At 34.0% G+C, this 17,375-nt stretch overlaps 1 protein-coding gene across 1 annotated transcript in view; it reads left to right on the top strand.

Annotated features, from left to right (window-relative positions):
- The window catches only part of CDC14A (cell division cycle 14A), a 55,939-nt gene that overhangs the window by 34,494 nt on the left and 4,070 nt on the right, over positions 1–17,375 (top strand). The window contains 9 exon segments of the mRNA XM_048066986.2: positions 445–532; positions 2,351–2,581; positions 4,115–4,253; positions 6,901–7,057; positions 7,876–7,991; positions 8,520–8,567; positions 9,954–10,082; positions 11,009–11,269; positions 11,271–11,331. Of these exon segments, the coding sequence (XP_047922943.1) occupies positions 445–532; positions 2,351–2,581; positions 4,115–4,253; positions 6,901–7,057; positions 7,876–7,991; positions 8,520–8,567; positions 9,954–10,082; positions 11,009–11,269; positions 11,271–11,331 (1,230 nt within the window).

The following is a 17,375-nucleotide window of genomic DNA, read 5'->3' as shown; positions in this document are numbered from 1 at the left end:
TGATTGCTAGCTCATTAGAGCTATGCCAATGTGTGAATTCCAGTTTCTAGAGAGAAAGGATAATTGCTTTTGAAGGCTAATTGTTCTTTTTAATTTGGTTTCCATGAATTGGCTTTTTAGTGCCTACTTCCCAGTGCCTTACAGGGAAGCATTTTTCCGTATGTCCTGGTTCCAGAGCCCTGTACGGGACAAATACCTTAAATATAGGATCTGCATTTATTTGAAAAACTTCAGCAAAATTTGTCGTGGCTTTGTTTTATTAAAAGATTTCTGAGAAACAGCTTATGTTTAGTTCCTATTTAGCTTATAAATATAGGACAAACTTAGATTTGAAGTGTTTTAATGCAGCAAAAACATAGTAAAAAAAACATAAGGAATAAACTAATTTTTTAAACTTGTATCTAGAGATATTACAATGTTTTTCTTTCTTGCAATTTTTTCTAGCGAGTAGAAAATGGTGACTTCAACTGGATTGTTCCAGGAAAATTTCTGGCATTTAGTGGACCGCACCCAAAAAGCAAACTTGAAAATGGTATGGTTCAGGGTTTTAAAGTGTATATTTTAGTGCTATTCTTTGAACTTTTTTGTAGCATGTTACTCATATGTAGTAAATGAGCAAAAGATCATAGATGTTTATAGATTGTCTTCAGAAATAATCATGCAGTGAAGATTTTGTATGCAGTCATAGAACTTAATTTCAAAGGTCTCTTCTAACAGTCAGTGATTTTGATTCAGAGAAAAATGCCAGAAAAACTCAGGTACTTTAGTTATCTTCTGGAAAGTGACACCTGATAGGATAAGTATGCAGAATTAAAGGTGAGTTGCATAAAGTAAAGGAAGACTGTATTAAGGGTTTTGTAACAAAGGCAAGGAAAGTCTTTAAAAGAAGCTTGTCTTTCCTACTTGGGATAATGGAAGGAACGTATGTAATTCTAATGAACATATGGAATATAAAAGAGAAACTTGACTGACAAAGAGATTTGGTCCAGCTAAAAGGAAAGTCAGTCACATTTCTTGCTTAATTTCACCTCATTCCTAGTGCCATGCTATTTTGTTTCTAAGAGCGTGTTTTCTGAATATCTACCTCTTCACTAGTGCGCTCTCATGTTTACTCTAATTGCACAATGTGTCCACTGAAGATTTAATCAAAATCTAGGGAGATAATATTTTGGTTGGTTTGGATTTTCCCCTAGTCACCGTTAGAGTCACTTCTTGCAGAACATCTTCAAAAATGATCTAAATTATTCTGTAGAATCTGGAAAACTTATGTTTTTAACATGCATATAACTGAAATACTATTAAATGAACACTAATGCTTATGATCCAGTTATGAGAGTAAGTACACATTACAAAGCTACATTTTTCTCATTATGCTGTGACTCTAATTGCATTTACCAATGCATATATGACTTGTAGAAATGTCCCATGAAATGTCTCAAACCTGTTTGATCTAGGGGAAAGTTAGATGTAGTAATGCTGTTGTATTGGTGGGGATATAATGTGGACTAATTTCACCTGCACCTTTTCTGCAGTTTTACACTACTTACTACCTAGGCAGCTGATATTTAAAAATATTCGATTCAGGAATGTGTGCAGATACTAAGAAGCTGCTTAATTTTTGAGTGTAATTGATGTGGAAGGAAGTAACTGTAAACCTATTTAAGAATCAGAAAAAAAATATATGGGCTGAGGTGAAATCTAGCATAAATTAGCAGAAACTTATCAAGAAGGAGCTGGGAAAAGAAAGTAGTTGGCAAATTAAAGGTAAAGGAGAAGTAAACTAAATACAAATTTGATGAGAACATCACTTAATCCTTTCATTTCTCTCTAGAGGATCATATTGTGTCTCAATTGAATCAAGGCAATAAAGCTTTTTTTCATCACAGTGAAGCATAAATTTTTCTGGCACTACTTTACCCTTGACTACTTCTCTTGTCCATAATGTAGATCACCAATCTGTTTTCCTCATACACACAATTTGTCCTATTAAAGCATGTTTTCTTCTTACGATGAAGAGCTGTTCTGAAATGCTATATGTAGTTAGCTTTCAAATATCTGTAAATCTCTACAAGTAGAGGGGAGTGGACTAAACAAGAGGCAGTACAGTGCTTCAGAAATGCTATGCTTTATTTTTTTCGGATTTCTTTTAATTATAGTGGTCTTCATGAGCATTTTGTGGGCATTTTCAATATCAACAACTTTATTATTCTGAATAAAATGTTAAAACATCTTCAATATTAGGATGTTTACTAGTCAAAAATTTTTAAAAGGGTTTTGACTAGCAGGACATTGAACTTCATTCTCATAAAACAGTTGTTGCAACACACTTTGCTTTATTTGTTTTTTATAGGTTATCCCCTTCATGCACCTGAAGCCTACTTTCCCTATTTCAGGAAACATAATGTCACATCAATCATAAGGCTAAACAAAAAAATTTATGAGGCAAAACGTTTTACTGATGCTGGGTTTGAGCATTATGACTTGTTCTTCATAGACGGAAGTACACCAAGCGACAATATAGTTCAAAGGTTCCTCAACATTTGTGAGAATGCTGGTGGTGCTATTGCTGTACATTGTAAAGGTATTTGTGCTTATTTATTTTTCATACTGAAGTTCAAAATAAGTATAAATGCACAGAATTTATTTCAAAAATTTAAAAAAAGATAAAACCCTGAAAAATAACTTATTCTTGTGAAAGTAATATTGCTTTATAATTTGACTAAATACATGACAAATACCAAATATTTTTCTGTGCATATTAAGCTCTTTCAGCCTACACTACTGCTTACAGAAACTGACGCTGTTGTTCATTGTTCTGTTTTGTTTTTTTTTCCTTTTAGTGTCACTTGAAGGCATGAGTTTTAGTTAATGCAGACTTCTCTTTTGCATTATTCTTTCTCAGTTAGCATTATACTAATCTGCTAGGAAATGCCAAAGACTGAAAGGGTTTATTTGTGCTTTTGGGACTGTTATTCTACATTTTTCTGTGGAGCATAACTTCTGCATTTCACGTTAATGTGAGTTATTGTGATGCCAGTATTTCAAACCAGCCTATGTCAGCATATCAGCTAGAAAATATACAGAACATGCTTAGTCAAGAAGGATTAACAAAGGCTCTGAAGGGTTCATCTTGATGTATGTTTAAAGAATTGTGTAAGGACATTGTGGAGACAAATGTCTTGCTGAAACAATAATAGTGCTATTCAATCAACGTTGTTGTTTTTTTTCCCCATGAGCACTAAAAATGCACGTCAGGTAAACAAGCTTATTTGCCAGCAACTTGTTGGTGTGGCAGAATTGTATGCTGTTCAATACATATTGCTTTTTATATAGATAGTTCACCAAGTACAGGGGAAGAACAACTCTAGGCACCAGTATGTGCTGGGACTCACCTGGCTGTGGACAGCAACTTTGCAGAAAAGGACCTAGGAGTCCTGGTGGACACCAAGTTGAACAACTTAGCACTGTGCCCTTACCACTAAGAAGGCTAACAGTATTCTTGGCTGCATTAGGCAAAGTATTGCCAGCAGTCAAGAGAGGTGATCCTTCTACTCTATTCAGCATTGGTGAAGCCTCACCTGAAGTGCTGTGTCCAGTTCTGGGCTCCTCAGTACAAGACAGACATGGACTTACCAGAAATGGTCCAACGTAGGGCCTGATCGAAGGACTGGAGCACCTCTCCTATGAGGAGTGGGTTGGGACCATTCAGCCTGAAAAGGAGCAGGCTTAAAGGGGTGGGGGAGGTCGATAAATATCTGGAGGCACAAAGTTATCTAGATTTACTTGTTTAACTAGTTTTGCAAGTACAAAATCCAGCTAGGTCACAGTTTTCCTAAATATCAATCCTTAAAAAATGTATGAGGTAGAAGTGCACGAGGAAGAAGTGATCAGTTGCATGTTTTCTTAAAGATTTTTTTTGTAAATATGATATACTAGTTCATATATGTACAGCACTGAAATCCAATAATATGGCAAACAGGATACTGAACCAGAAATTTTCTTCAAATATTAAAGTGGTAAACAACATTATTAAAAAGTTGTCTTCTATCTTATACTTGAATTTGATAATTATGGAATGCTTATGACTTTGTATGTAATATTTGTGTTTCTTTAGCTGGCCTGGGGAGAACAGGAACACTGATTGCCTGCTACATAATGAAACACTATAGATTCACGCATGCTGAAGCCATTGCTTGGATAAGAATATGTCGACCAGGCTCTATTATAGGACCTCAGCAACACTTCTTGGAAGAGTATGTGTATTTGATTTGCTACTAAGAATCAACTGTTTTTCTACATCTTTATCCATCTTGTGCTATTGTTTAGGATCTATTTTCTGTCTTCTAATATCGTATATTACTGCCTGTTGTAACATATTTAAGTTGAGATTAATTTGAGATTGAGGTAGATAGAAAAAAATTCTATTCTAAAAAAATTCTATTCTAAAAATAGAATTTACTTGTTAGCAATCAGCTTCTCTGGAGCACTGTGCATTTTGTTGCCTTCAGGGGCAGAGGGTCTCAAGACTGCATATTTGTGATCTGGGGGGCTTAGGAGATAAAGACAAACACATTGGCAGTATAAACTCCAGGTGTAGATGTAAGATTAAATCAACAATAAAGATTTATTAAAATGTTAATATAGAAAAGACATACTTTATATACTTTAAGCCTATGATGACACTTGAATCTTGCCATAGTAATAATTGACTCATTATTTTTATTGTAACTAAGGATTAAATAAGTCTGTGGTGGACAACTTATGCTCTCGGTCAGATTCCTGGCCAGATTCCTTCGTATGAACATTTCTGACCTGGAGCTAATGTAGTTATTAGCAAAACATAATTGTATGGTTTTAATATGGCTCGTTCTCAAATTTGACTATATACTTTATTTTGAAAACACTTTGTGTACAGGTAATTTGAATGGGAGATTCAAGGTTTGATCCTGACTGGGTCTGTCTGGAAATAGATAGTACAATTACACTGTCTTCAGTGATGTTGATGTTAGGTTTAATTTCATAGTGACTTCTGTGTTGAATTACTACTGTAATAGCTGATATTTCTGAGGTGATACCTTCTGTTGTTTAGCTGAAGGCATTTTCATTGTTATGAGGAAAAGATACTGTATAAATACAGTAAAACATTATTTGACCTTGCATCTAAAATAGGATACCAGAGAAAGAAGTGTTACTGTAATTCCTAACAGAAATGGAGCATGAATTAGGATTCCTATTTACGTTCTACTCCTTGGAATGGACGCTCATTTATTTGAGAAATGGCCCACCATTATTCAAAATGCTGTAAATCACAAACTTTCACGAACCACAAGTGCTCACTGAAGACGGATCAAATTTTTCCACACCCTGCTGATCCTTGGTTGATCAATTTTTAAAAATAACTTCCACAAAACAGCAAGAATAAGAGAGGAAGATATTAGGTGATTAGTAAGTGCTGTTCACTTGAAGAACGAGAAATACAGTAACTAAGTCTCTTCTGCAGTGGCCTTGAAACACTTGGTTTGATTTTGTAGATAGCCAAAGATCTTTCAGATTTTTTTCATTAGTATCTATATCACTTATATCCAAGAGTTGTTGTATTGGTCAGTGAGAATTTTCTATTGTCCTAATGGCAATTGATACCTGTTTTGATATTCAAACAAAATTCAAGTGATATCACCAGTAGCCTCAAAATGGGAATGAGGAGGAAGAAGCTAACATCAGTTTTATCAGTCTAATATGAAAAGTCTTGGTCTCAGGACTGCAAAATTGCATCTGACAAAAAGGTTAAATCTTACAAATTTGCTCTCCCAGCCTTCATAGATGTCAAAACTTCATCTCCTTACCTCCTTTGAGGTTTATTGAAGGAGGTTTTGAACAGTGTTGTGTTTTTTTTTTTGGTAGGAAAAAAAAACATCACTTGGGTAGGAGGGTATCAAATGAGTTTGCTACTGTGAATGCAATTAATCTTGAAAGACTTCAGAGGTATTCAAATTCAAGAACACCTTATAGGCTACTTTTGTTAGGTGGATTTAGTGGTTTTGTGTGCTTTCCACCCCCCCCCCCAACACACTTTGTTTTCTTGGGATGTAGTGAAATCTTTCAGGAAGTGTTTACCTTTCCCATTTGTTATTGTGCAAGCTTGGGCAATTGGCTCAGGCTACTTGATTCTTAAGCTTTACCGTAATATTCTGTTTTCAAAGAAAAGTTTCCGGTGAAATTATCTTCTCAGACTTTTTTCTGTTCAGTTTTAAGAAATTAATTTTGTTATGATAATATGTAATAGGATCTCAGTTCTTGAACTGGAACTTCCATGTATAGAAGCTTGACAGGTATCTATCCAGCAAAAGCGTGCTATGCCCGAGTACGTAGCAATTAAATGATGATTATTTTTGCCACCTGTCTAAAGGATATAATCTTGTATTTTCTGAAAGTTGCTCCTAAACTCCTGTTAAACTTTACGTGACTATGACCACTTTTGCCACACAATATCCATATACACAAAACTTATGCTGATAGTAAGTTAGTGTGGTGTCATACTTTATTCTACCCATTATGTATATAAAAGAATCAATTTATATGATTTTTTTTAAAATGGCTTTTAAGACCCTTTAAATGTTATGGCAATTCATTTAGTTAATCTCTTTTACTAATAGGATTTTGTAAAATGAAGTTTTAATTTCTTCGATGGCTACAGACTTGTTTAGAGATTAAGTTTCTTTTTTCATTTTTTAACCATCAAAGATGATTTTTTTAGTGATAAAATGTGCAGATTATTTATTTTCAGTTGAAGATGCACAGAGGATTCAAATGTTGTCAATCTATAAAAGTAGCATGTTTCCATATTTTTTTTATCTGTGTGCAAATTTATTGATATTAATTGATTTGTTTTGAATCCAAAAGGAAGCAAGCAATGTTATGGCTGGAGGGAGATCTCATCCAATCCAAACAGAAACAACGAGTAGTTGATGGAAACATTAACAGAGTTCTTTGTGGCTTGAGTGATATGTCAATCAGTGACAACTTGAACAAAGTACAAGACTTGGATCAATACGGGGAGGTAAGTGTTCATAAGAAGAATTTCAGATAAGCAGAGATAGAGCTGATCACTATAAGTAGCTATAGATCACTTTTAGGTTTGGGGGTTTTTTGGACTTCTATCTTTTTAAATATGTGACAATTAGAACAAATCTCAATTTTCTCAAAAACAAAAAAGCTTGGATTATATTTAAAACTTTTTGTGAAATATATGTAAAAGTGTAGGTCACTTCTGGTCACTTATACTTCAGGAAGGTTTGTGTAATTTCAGATAAGTCTTCCACAGTTTTCAGTTGTGTTTTTTTGTTTGTTTTGAAAACATAGGGGATAAATTTTCCTAATGGAAATCTACTTATTTCAAGCTTCTAGCTGATAATGCATGAGTGTATAGATGTCCATCCCTTTATTGCAGTGTTGTGGATTACTGCTGTTATGTGTACATTTGGGGTAAGGATCTTATAATTATTTATTGTGAGGAGAAGCATGAAGTGTCAGCTAAAGTGAACGTATTTCTTCTTCTGAACTAGTAAAAACTTTAAACTTAATAATAGTTATGGAGGAAAGAGTTGGAATTCAGGTACTATAAAAACAGACTTATTTAAATACATAGTGGCATTAGATTCGAGCATTCTGAACTGATTTTGAGGTTAGATTGTGCATTTGTACAATGACACGTTTTATTCACTGGAACTGTACAAAGATTAGCATAGTGCCCCATTAATGCAAAAGATTGTAAAATAGCCTTTTAAATGTTAATCTTTGCAAAGGAGATGTTCATTAGTTTTAAACTACATTGCTCTTAAAAATTTTGTATATTTCTTTGCATACTTTGTTTCACAGAATGAATTTGAAGACAAAGCAGGTATGGAAGCAAAGAATGGCATGACACAGGGAGATAAGCTTCATGCCTTAAAAAGTCGGAGAAGGACATGCTCAACTACAACTGGAGCTCTGAGGTAATTAAATAATTCTGTGGTAATTTGCAATTTTAAATTCACTCTATGCTATCAGATCTTTATAGCAAGTACGCCATTTTGTTTAAGCAGTGGTACTAGTTGTGCCACTTCTGTGGTGGAAATTTGTGTGTGTGTGTATTAGTTGCATATTTATTTTAATAATTTGTTCTTTTATTTTCTGTCTTCCTGTTCCGGGTAACTACTTACTTTTTAGCAGCAAAAGATAAAGCAGAAAATTATTTCAAAACCTTCATACTTATGTTATGTAGCATTTTAAAACTTGTCCCTAACAAAAATACTTCTTAATTTCTGTAGTTTTTCTGTCTTGTTATATCAATTTTGAATCTTTTAGGGTCTGTAAAAATGTAAAGCTTGGAATTAAACCCGCAGTTTCTTAATACTAAATGATCTCTGCTGTTTCAATTAAAATTAAGTTAGTGTCGTACTTTAAAGCCTGTGTGAAATATGCAAGTATACTTGAAATAAATTAACCTTTGATTTTTAAAATGTCGTCTTTCGTTTCTTTAGGCTGCAAGAAATGAAACTGCACACCAGGTCCATATCTCAACCTTTCAGGTATTAACCTTAAGAAATTATCTAATATATTCAATTATAGTTCTAAATGTATACCACTTTAGTCTTCTGTATTCAGTGTTTTGAGTTACGCGTATCACATCAATTGATTAGCAGTTTCAGACTTGTGAGAAATGGCAGGGAACAAACTTTTTTAAGCAGCTGCAAATAGCAAAAAAAAAAAAAAATAGTAGTTAAGCAGAGGGACACAGCTGCACTTTGGGGATACCTTGAATTCTCCTTAATAACTAGTACATACAAGTAATTTCTTCAGTCATATTTTCTGATATCCATGCTGTTATGCAATGAAGGCTGGATAGTTAACTCATAACCCATTCATTTCTGTAAAAATAAATACTTGTCTCAAAAACCTAAATCAGCTAAATGTTGTCTGTATATCACAAGTTGTGGTCTGGGTGGTTCTTGTAGATGGACTAGAGACTATACAATCAATACTTTTATCAGAAGATGTACCATATGAATATTGGAATATTGAGTTTTAGTACCTTCTGATGGTTTAAAATAGGACACTGTACCTTTTACTACAAATAAGTACTTCCCAGAAGTTTCTGTGGATCCAAGAAAGCCACCAGTTTCTTTTCACTTTCATAAATGTTTTTCATTTATGACACATACTGAAATTGAAACAGTACTAACAGTTCCCCTCTAAAGAAAATAAAACCTATAAAGAAAATAAAGAAAAATTTTCTAAAGAAAAATTGACTTAACTTTAAGAGCTATAGGAATGGTAGATCTAGGTCTTATACTTTTGTAACCACTGCACCCTTTACCATTGCATTTAAAATACGCTATGTAAGGCATAGTATTTGTCATTATAAAGCATTAATATGAAAAAGAACACATTACCTTCAGTTTTATTGCAGCCTGGATTTTTGAGATAGATTATTCCAGGTGTCTAACTTCAGAGACTTCTGTTTACATGGTGTTGTGTTTTTTTTTTTGGTGTGGAAGTAAAGCTATTTCTGCTCTGTCATTCCTTCTGTGCTTGTAGTTGGAGACTTGTACCCAAGGCCTTAGGAGCTGATCATGACTATACCCCCTTGGTCTAACGATGGAGAGCATTTCATACTACTGCTAGGCTCTTCATTTACTAATTTTTATTAAACTAAAAAAGTATTCTTTGTCATTGCAAATTTGACACAAAATATTGAGGTGAAAAGTAGCCTATAACTATAAAATGTGATATAGCAGGAGAAAAACACCTTAAGCATTTCTCAAACCAGGCAAATCATTTGCTGTTGAGTTCTCAGAACATCTTGAGATTACCACTTTTGAAAATACCAGTCTATGTATTGAAAGACTATGTGTTTGGGATGTGCATTTCAATTATAATAATCTTACTTCTCACTAAAACTCCACTACTTCTAGACTGAATACTTCAGGCAGCACCGAAGGATCCATGTCTCCACTGAAGGCCTCCAAAGTCATGACAGTTAATTTACCGTCTGCAGAAAGAATAAGCAGATTTACCGCATCCTCAGGCTCTAACCTTAAAAGGTTTTTTTTATTTCTCATTTTGGTACAAATACTTATTATATATTATAGTGGTTTTCAACACATATGCAGTCTATGAAGGACTTGCTGTTCTTGGGTGTGAGAGGGCTTACATTTACTTACAAAATTATTTGCTGTTCTACTAGCCCAACTTCAGTTGCCTACAGATGGGGAGAAAAAAACAAACAACCCTGCCCCAAACACACACACGTAAAAACACTACTGGTGTGAGTTTGGGGAGGATTGTGTCAATTCAGAAACAGTATTATGTTGCTCAGTTTTTTATATTCATCTGAATTTATAGGAGCTTTGCAACTATTCCTATAAATCTGTATATTACTAATCTCAAAAAAAAAAAATACTGAGCTGTAATTGAAATGATTTTCATGAACCCTTGATTCATTGCTATTCAATTCCATTATTACTACTGTACTAAGTAATTATGGATGTCAAATATATAATGATGTATTTTTCATAACTTATGGGCACAACTATTTACTTTTAAAACAACTAAATCAGAGATATTTCTTGATACCTTATTGTTAGTCTCAAATTTTATCATGTTCCTTCCTGGTTACTTGAAGACTTTTATTGCACTACCTCTAAGAAACAGGAGTTCCTAAACTTACATGTAGACAAAGTATGTTAGTGTAGGTCAGCCACTGCCTCAACCTTTTAACACAATCTCCTGCATGTGTGTGTGATTTGACAGAGGTGAAAGCTGACAGTGGCTTGAGTAAATGAAGTATGGGAACTCCTACCACAGAATTCTCTTTTTAGTTAATTTCATCTTTAGAGAAGATGAAGTTGTGTGCACACATTGTTTCAGAATGGTCCATATTATTCACCTAATGTCTTCTGAATTGTCTGTTATGTGTACGTACTACATACATTGTGTGTATTTTTTCCCCCATGTGTTTTCCATTCAGCATTTCCATAAACTCCAGACTAGCCAGTTCTCTAGGGAACCTGTATGCTGCTTCAGATGATGATGAGACCAAAATGACATCATCGTCCTCTAGGACAGGTTTTTCTGTAAGCCAAATCTCCAGCCACTTGAATGGCAGCTTGCAGCTGCCACACAGAAATAACCATGAACTGAACAACAACTTGTACAACAGAAACAGCAGTAGTGGCAACAACCTGAGCAGCCAAACCAGTTTTCACAGCGCCGTGACAGATGAGTACGCATCAACCCTCCTTTATGGGCCTTACAGCTCCTCAAGCACAATACCAGAATCGATCAATTCTTGTAAGTTCAGTCACAACTCTTTCAGGCTTCTGACCACTGCTGATCTTCCTTGCTTCTCTGAGCAAAGCTGTTGTTTAAAAAAATAAAATCTTAAACTAGCTTAATTTTCTGACTTCCTGTAATACTTTTCAACAGTATTTTGTCTGTTGCCTTTTTAAGTAACTATCATTTCAGCTGCTTTTTTTCTGCTTTTTTCTAGCATCTAGATCATGGAGGTTTTATGAAAATAAATCAATACTAAACTTAAGCTAGTACCTTTCTTGATACCTTTTTTATGGACCTTCATCCCCTTTAGATTTTCATTTCAAATGATCCATAATATAGTTTATAATTTTTATTATGTATCTTAATCTTCATGCAAAAATAGATTTAAAGAAACTTTTGTATTGTTTGTGTCATACTAAATGGAAGATAGTGCATTCTTAAGGATAGGATTCCTTTAAAAGATGAGCGTGCTTGACTTGAAACCGAAGTCCTCTTCTAACATTAAAAATATTTCAGGGCTATATATTTCTGATGGTCTTACCATTTTAGTTTTCCTGCCTATACAACTTTGCTGCCTTGGGTTTATTTTGTGCCCTTTTTCTGAGTGAAAGAGTATGTATAAAGACGATACGTGAATAAATTAGTGCAACTTGAAAGTGATGCTGTACAAAATGTAGAGAGAGGCTACAGAGACTTCACTTGTGGAATCGGAAATAAATTCAGCTACAGAATGTCAATTTCAGGGAAAAAATAAGCATTTAAAAAACAACTTAATATATCTGGTTTCCAAAGATTGGATATCATACTAATTATTAAAATTACTGCACAGTACTTAATGGAATATGTTGCCTATAATTAATTGAACCCATCAGCCTCCATTTATTACTGACGCTTCGTATATTTCATTTTTCAGCCACTGGAAATAAAATGAACTTCACGTATAATTAACTTCAGAATATTGCACCTTTCCTTTGTTTCCTTACCACAGACACATTATTTGTTTCAGTACAACTAAAGTTTTAGTGTTATACCTGCTACTGTTTTTCAGTGTGGCAAGTCCCCTGCCTTAAAACAGGCGATATAAACCTTGCATGCTATTAGGACATCAGCATAAAAGGTCATTCATGGATTGCGTTGTGCTCTTTTTTTTCCTGAAGTGAGAGACCAGTCTTCTCATTAACAGCTAGTATATTGGCACCACTTACAGGTCAGAAGCCACATGTTTATAGCTTGGGTATATGAGTTGCACTGTATGAGGATAGGCAACAATAGGAAATGCATTTTCACTGTTTCATTGTGGAATTAATTTGTGTGGGGGACTGAAACCTAGCTAGTATGAAAAGTATTTTGAAAACAAAGCTGCTGTGAGGGAACTTGTTACCTCTTAGGTGTTTTGTTAGTACTTCGATGGATGCTTGCATTTGAAAAGTAGAGTTGTTGTGCTAGGATGTGCTTCTTATCCACTGCAACTTCTCTGCAGATAAGTGTTAATATTCCACGATATTAGGATCACTGAGTGATCTGTATTGAGTTTAAATTTGAGTTTAAACAGTATTTTAAGCACTGGCAGTAACTTATGTCCTAGGGAGTTCTTGAATACTACCACATTCTTTTAAGTTACCTGAAGTTATTTTACCTCTTTAAATTGGTACTATTTTCACCTGTTACATAGGATCGTACGAGGCAAACTATACGTAATTGAGATTTGTTTCAAGTTGGATGCAGAAACCATCCTAGTAACTTTTATAAGGAAACCAGTTCTAGAACAAAACTGTTTTAGTTCAAGCTACTAGTTTGGTTGAATTCTTCCAGACACAGAGGTGAAAAGAGAAGATGAAAAGCTGTACAGCAAACTGAGGATATTTGATTTGAGACACAGCCATGAGTATTTCACTTTTTCATAAATTCTGATGATTCTAGAAAGTCAGACTTTCTAGGTGATCTCAGTTTTGTATCCAATATGCTTACAGAAATTCAATTCCTCAGAAGAGGATAACTGACAAAGGCTCCAGCTGTGTATAGCGGAACAAAAGTCAGTACACAAAGAAAGGTAGAGAGCAATCACTAATTTGAGTATCTAAGTGGCAAAGCATCTCAGTTTTGGATTTCTCACCTTCAATAACCTTCAATATTGTCACATTTAAATAAATTTGAACAATAATTCCTGGGAAGGTCAATCCATTCCTGTAACAGAATAGTACAATAGGAAGTACCTAGCAATAGTACAATAGAGTACCTTGTGTAACTGATATGCTGCCAGAAGTAATTCTTTGTTTTTAGCCATATCTTAGTTACAGCTACATATTACACATTAATACATAAACCTACATGGAGATCCCTAAGGGGTAGAGTTGCCTTACACCAGTAACATGACTTGATCATGAAAAATAAGTTGCCGTTATTTATAATAGCTCCAGTTAGTTACACGAGTACTAAATAGTAATACAAACCATTCCAGGAACAAAAGACACTTCCTCAAACAGCTAAAGCTTTAGAGGTTGAATAAAAATACTACATCTTAAAAATTTGTAACTGTCATCTCCTTTGGAAAGGTAGTTGCTTTATACTACAAGTAATCCTTAACAAGAAAAGCAAAGTTGGTGGGCTTGCCCCTTAAGCATAGGCTTAGAAATTAAGTAATGATTGATGCCTTGTTTCTTATTCTGTCTAGGTATTTACAGAAGGCTAGCACTATGTTGCTATTTAATCTGCTGTGAAATAAAGATTAAGCTGTAAATTTAAAGATAATGGAACAGATCAAATAATTCCTCAAACATGTAGGAAAAGGGGCTGGGTTTACAATATAAATTACTGTCTTATGTCTAGTATTGGAGCTACATGCTTCCTTCTTAGATAAAGGTGAGAAATTCTTACAAAAAGGGAGGAAAGTGAGGAACATTGATTCGTGCTTAGTTTAAGCAAGAGGAAAAGAGTAATTAACAAACAGGTAAATGGTCATCCTGACACTGTAAAGCTATGCACATCTTTGTAAGGAGGGAAATATTGTTCCCTTGCAACAAAACTATTAAGTGACTTAAAATAACGATTTAAATTAAATCTGTTAGGCATAGAATGAAGTTTTAGATTGAACAGGAAGTATTTCTACAGGAAAAAGTAGCTTTCTAGAATGTGCTGCTATCTTAATGACTTAGTAATGGATGTAATGGTATAACTTTTCAGGAGTTCTTGGCTTAAATACCATTTGTTGATGAGGAGTAGAGGTTATACAGTCAAATATCTAATCTCTGCATACTTGTTTGTCTAGTAGTGAGTCTCACATTTACTGGCTATCACAGATCCTACTTGATATTGGTTTATTTTGAAGACTATTTATTTTGATAGTTGGTCCCACTACTGGAAGACAGTCCATTTAATCTGAAACTTGATGTATCTCTTTATTATAGTCCTTTAGCTTATTTTCTTGTCATGAAGACATTTCATGCTATTTATCTCAGTTTTGCTGTCTTTTGGTAAGTAGAACTCTTTGCATGTATGACACTGGCTCAAACATCCTTTTGGATAATGTTAGAATCCTTTACAGTTTTTTGAAAATTATTTTTCAGAAAGTAGAGGTAGCACTCTGTCATCTTTCAGGTGCAGAAAGCTTCTACCTAGTGCCATCCTGGTTATATATTCAAAGCTTGTATTAGCTTCTTTAACTCTAATGCACTGGAAGTTCAGGGGGATGGGGAGTTCTTGCTATCCAAGATACTGACACACATAGTTAAATGTCCTGCATTCCTTGTTCTTTTTTGTAGAATTCTGCATTTACTTGAATAAAAGCATCATTTTTTTTCCCCCTTTTCTTCCTGGAAACAATGTGAACCACAGAAGATTGTTGTCTTATCTGGATGTCAGTGGTTGAAGTAATATTTTGCTTGTGGTGGTATTCATCAGCAGTCATAAACTCATGAGCAAAATATGGAGTAACATGAAGCCTTATCACCTGTTCTGGCAGAATTCTGTTAAAAATAGAATTTTGTTTAATGATTTCCACTTCACTGCTTTAGATGCTGAAATTACTTGAAGTCTTGTCAGCCAAACCTTAGCCTTGATGCAGTAAGTGCTTGTATTACATTGCACTTTTTTCTAATTGGTGCACATCAGATAATGTACCTGACAGAAGTCTATTACATATACCAATAGTTATGTTTATTCATTTAACTTCTCATCAAAGAACTCTTGAAAGATATGAATTACATGCCTGTGCTTTTTACTAGCAGAATTCACTTAACCAGAGTTAAATGTCAAACTATCTGTAGTTGTACAGGTATTCTTATTTTGGAAAATCACCTTATTCTTATTTCTCTTTATTAGTTTAACTATTAACACCAGTGGTGAAGGAGCATTTTAAGATGGTTAGGACAGTAAATGTTCATTTCTAATGAACGTTCTTTAATATAATTAGTGAGAAAATGAGGAACTTATTTTTTAGGTGCTGCAAGTACATCATTCTTTTTTCCAGTAGAGAATGTTATCTAATACTTATTTTCTCTTTTTTTATGAAAAATTTAACACCCATTTATTAATACTACTATTTCACATTCTATTTAAAACAAAAATAGCCGTGACTATGTCTTCCTAAGGTTGTCAGCCATATATTTTTCCCTAATGGCTTTTGTTCTTTCATCAGTGTAAGCTTGCTATGTGTATCCGTTTCCTTATTATCATGTTTTATGATGCTGTATGCTGATGAACTAGATAAAAAAAATTGATTTTCATAGAATGGACAACTTGCCATTCTGACCAAGTAGAATAAATATTTTATTTGCAAATTTAACAAGTAGGGTGCTTTGATTAAACATAATCTCACAATTATAATCTGCAGAAATAATCTTATCATGTATAACCACATCTAAGGTACTACAATAAGATTCCTTCCTTGGATTTATAACTATTGTAAATACAAAATATCACTCCTTACAGTGTATTTTTACCAGAGAGTATGTATCTGGGTAGTCTTAAGATGAGTCACCTTTTGCTTCTATAGCTGTCATGGAAACTGACAAGATGGAAAAAATTCAAAAATTGAGAAGTGCAACAGTATTTTAAAGCTTATGTATATGAACTTGATACTTTTAGGAGAGGTTTTCTTAACTACAGTTTAACATCAGGGAATATAGTTTTTTGGAAAAAAAAAAAATAGTGTATCTTACTGATCTGTAAATCTAGCAGACTCAAAGGGTCACTTGAAGTGCGTATGTAGTTCTTATAATATACCCTGATTTATTTTAGTGGATCTTGTTTTCATATTATTTCTTGCTTTCTACAACATTCTTGTTTCAACAATGTTTTGGGAGAGTTGATGGGCCATTCAGACTTAATTACTTGTGAGATAAGGATTTTATCCTAAAAATAGTGATGTAATACTTGAATTTTGCTCTTTTCTGGAGAAGGTGCATGTTCAGTTCCTACCAGATAGACCTAAATGCTGTAGGGTTGTTGTCTTTAAAAAGTTAGTTTGCAGCTGACTTAGTCCTGAAGTTAAATGTGTGTGAATATGGTTCTAGCACCTAGATGGATCCATGGTTTATTTTCTTTTCCAGGAGACTTCCAATGTCTCCTACTGAACAAGAAAATGATAATAATCTAAGCAGTTGCTTCAGCATGAATTTGATTAGAATGATATCATTAATTGTAGGGAAGCAATCTAATTCTTAGTTTGTTTAAATGTCGGATACTTGGGTATAAAATGCTGAGCTTGACACTGCAGGAGATCATTGTAGGATTACACACTGAGGATTTTACTTAACTTTATTCTCTCTTTGTGGCAGTTCAGCAACTTCATTTTATTTTTCTTTTATATTTTTCCTCTATTTTAAGAAAGATTGTCTTAAATACCAGCCTGTGACTTGTAAAGGTGGATTGGGGCTTTCTGTTTTTAATAAAGCGTTCAGAATTAAAGGCTATACTTTGACTCACTGCAAAATAGGAGGTAGGAATGTGAATTCTAAAATAGAAAACTCCTCCATTTGAGATCAAAAAAAAAGTTAGGTTTTGAAATATTACAGTCGATCTCTTTGGACAATGTAAAATGTTATGAGCATTACTTAACTGTA

This window comes from Anser cygnoides, chromosome 8, assembly GCF_040182565.1.
Source record: "Anser cygnoides isolate HZ-2024a breed goose chromosome 8, Taihu_goose_T2T_genome, whole genome shotgun sequence".
NCBI lineage: Eukaryota > Metazoa > Chordata > Aves > Anseriformes > Anatidae > Anser > Anser cygnoides.
The sequence above is the reverse complement of the archived record's forward strand: the minus strand, read 5'-3'. Positions and strand labels throughout refer to the sequence as shown.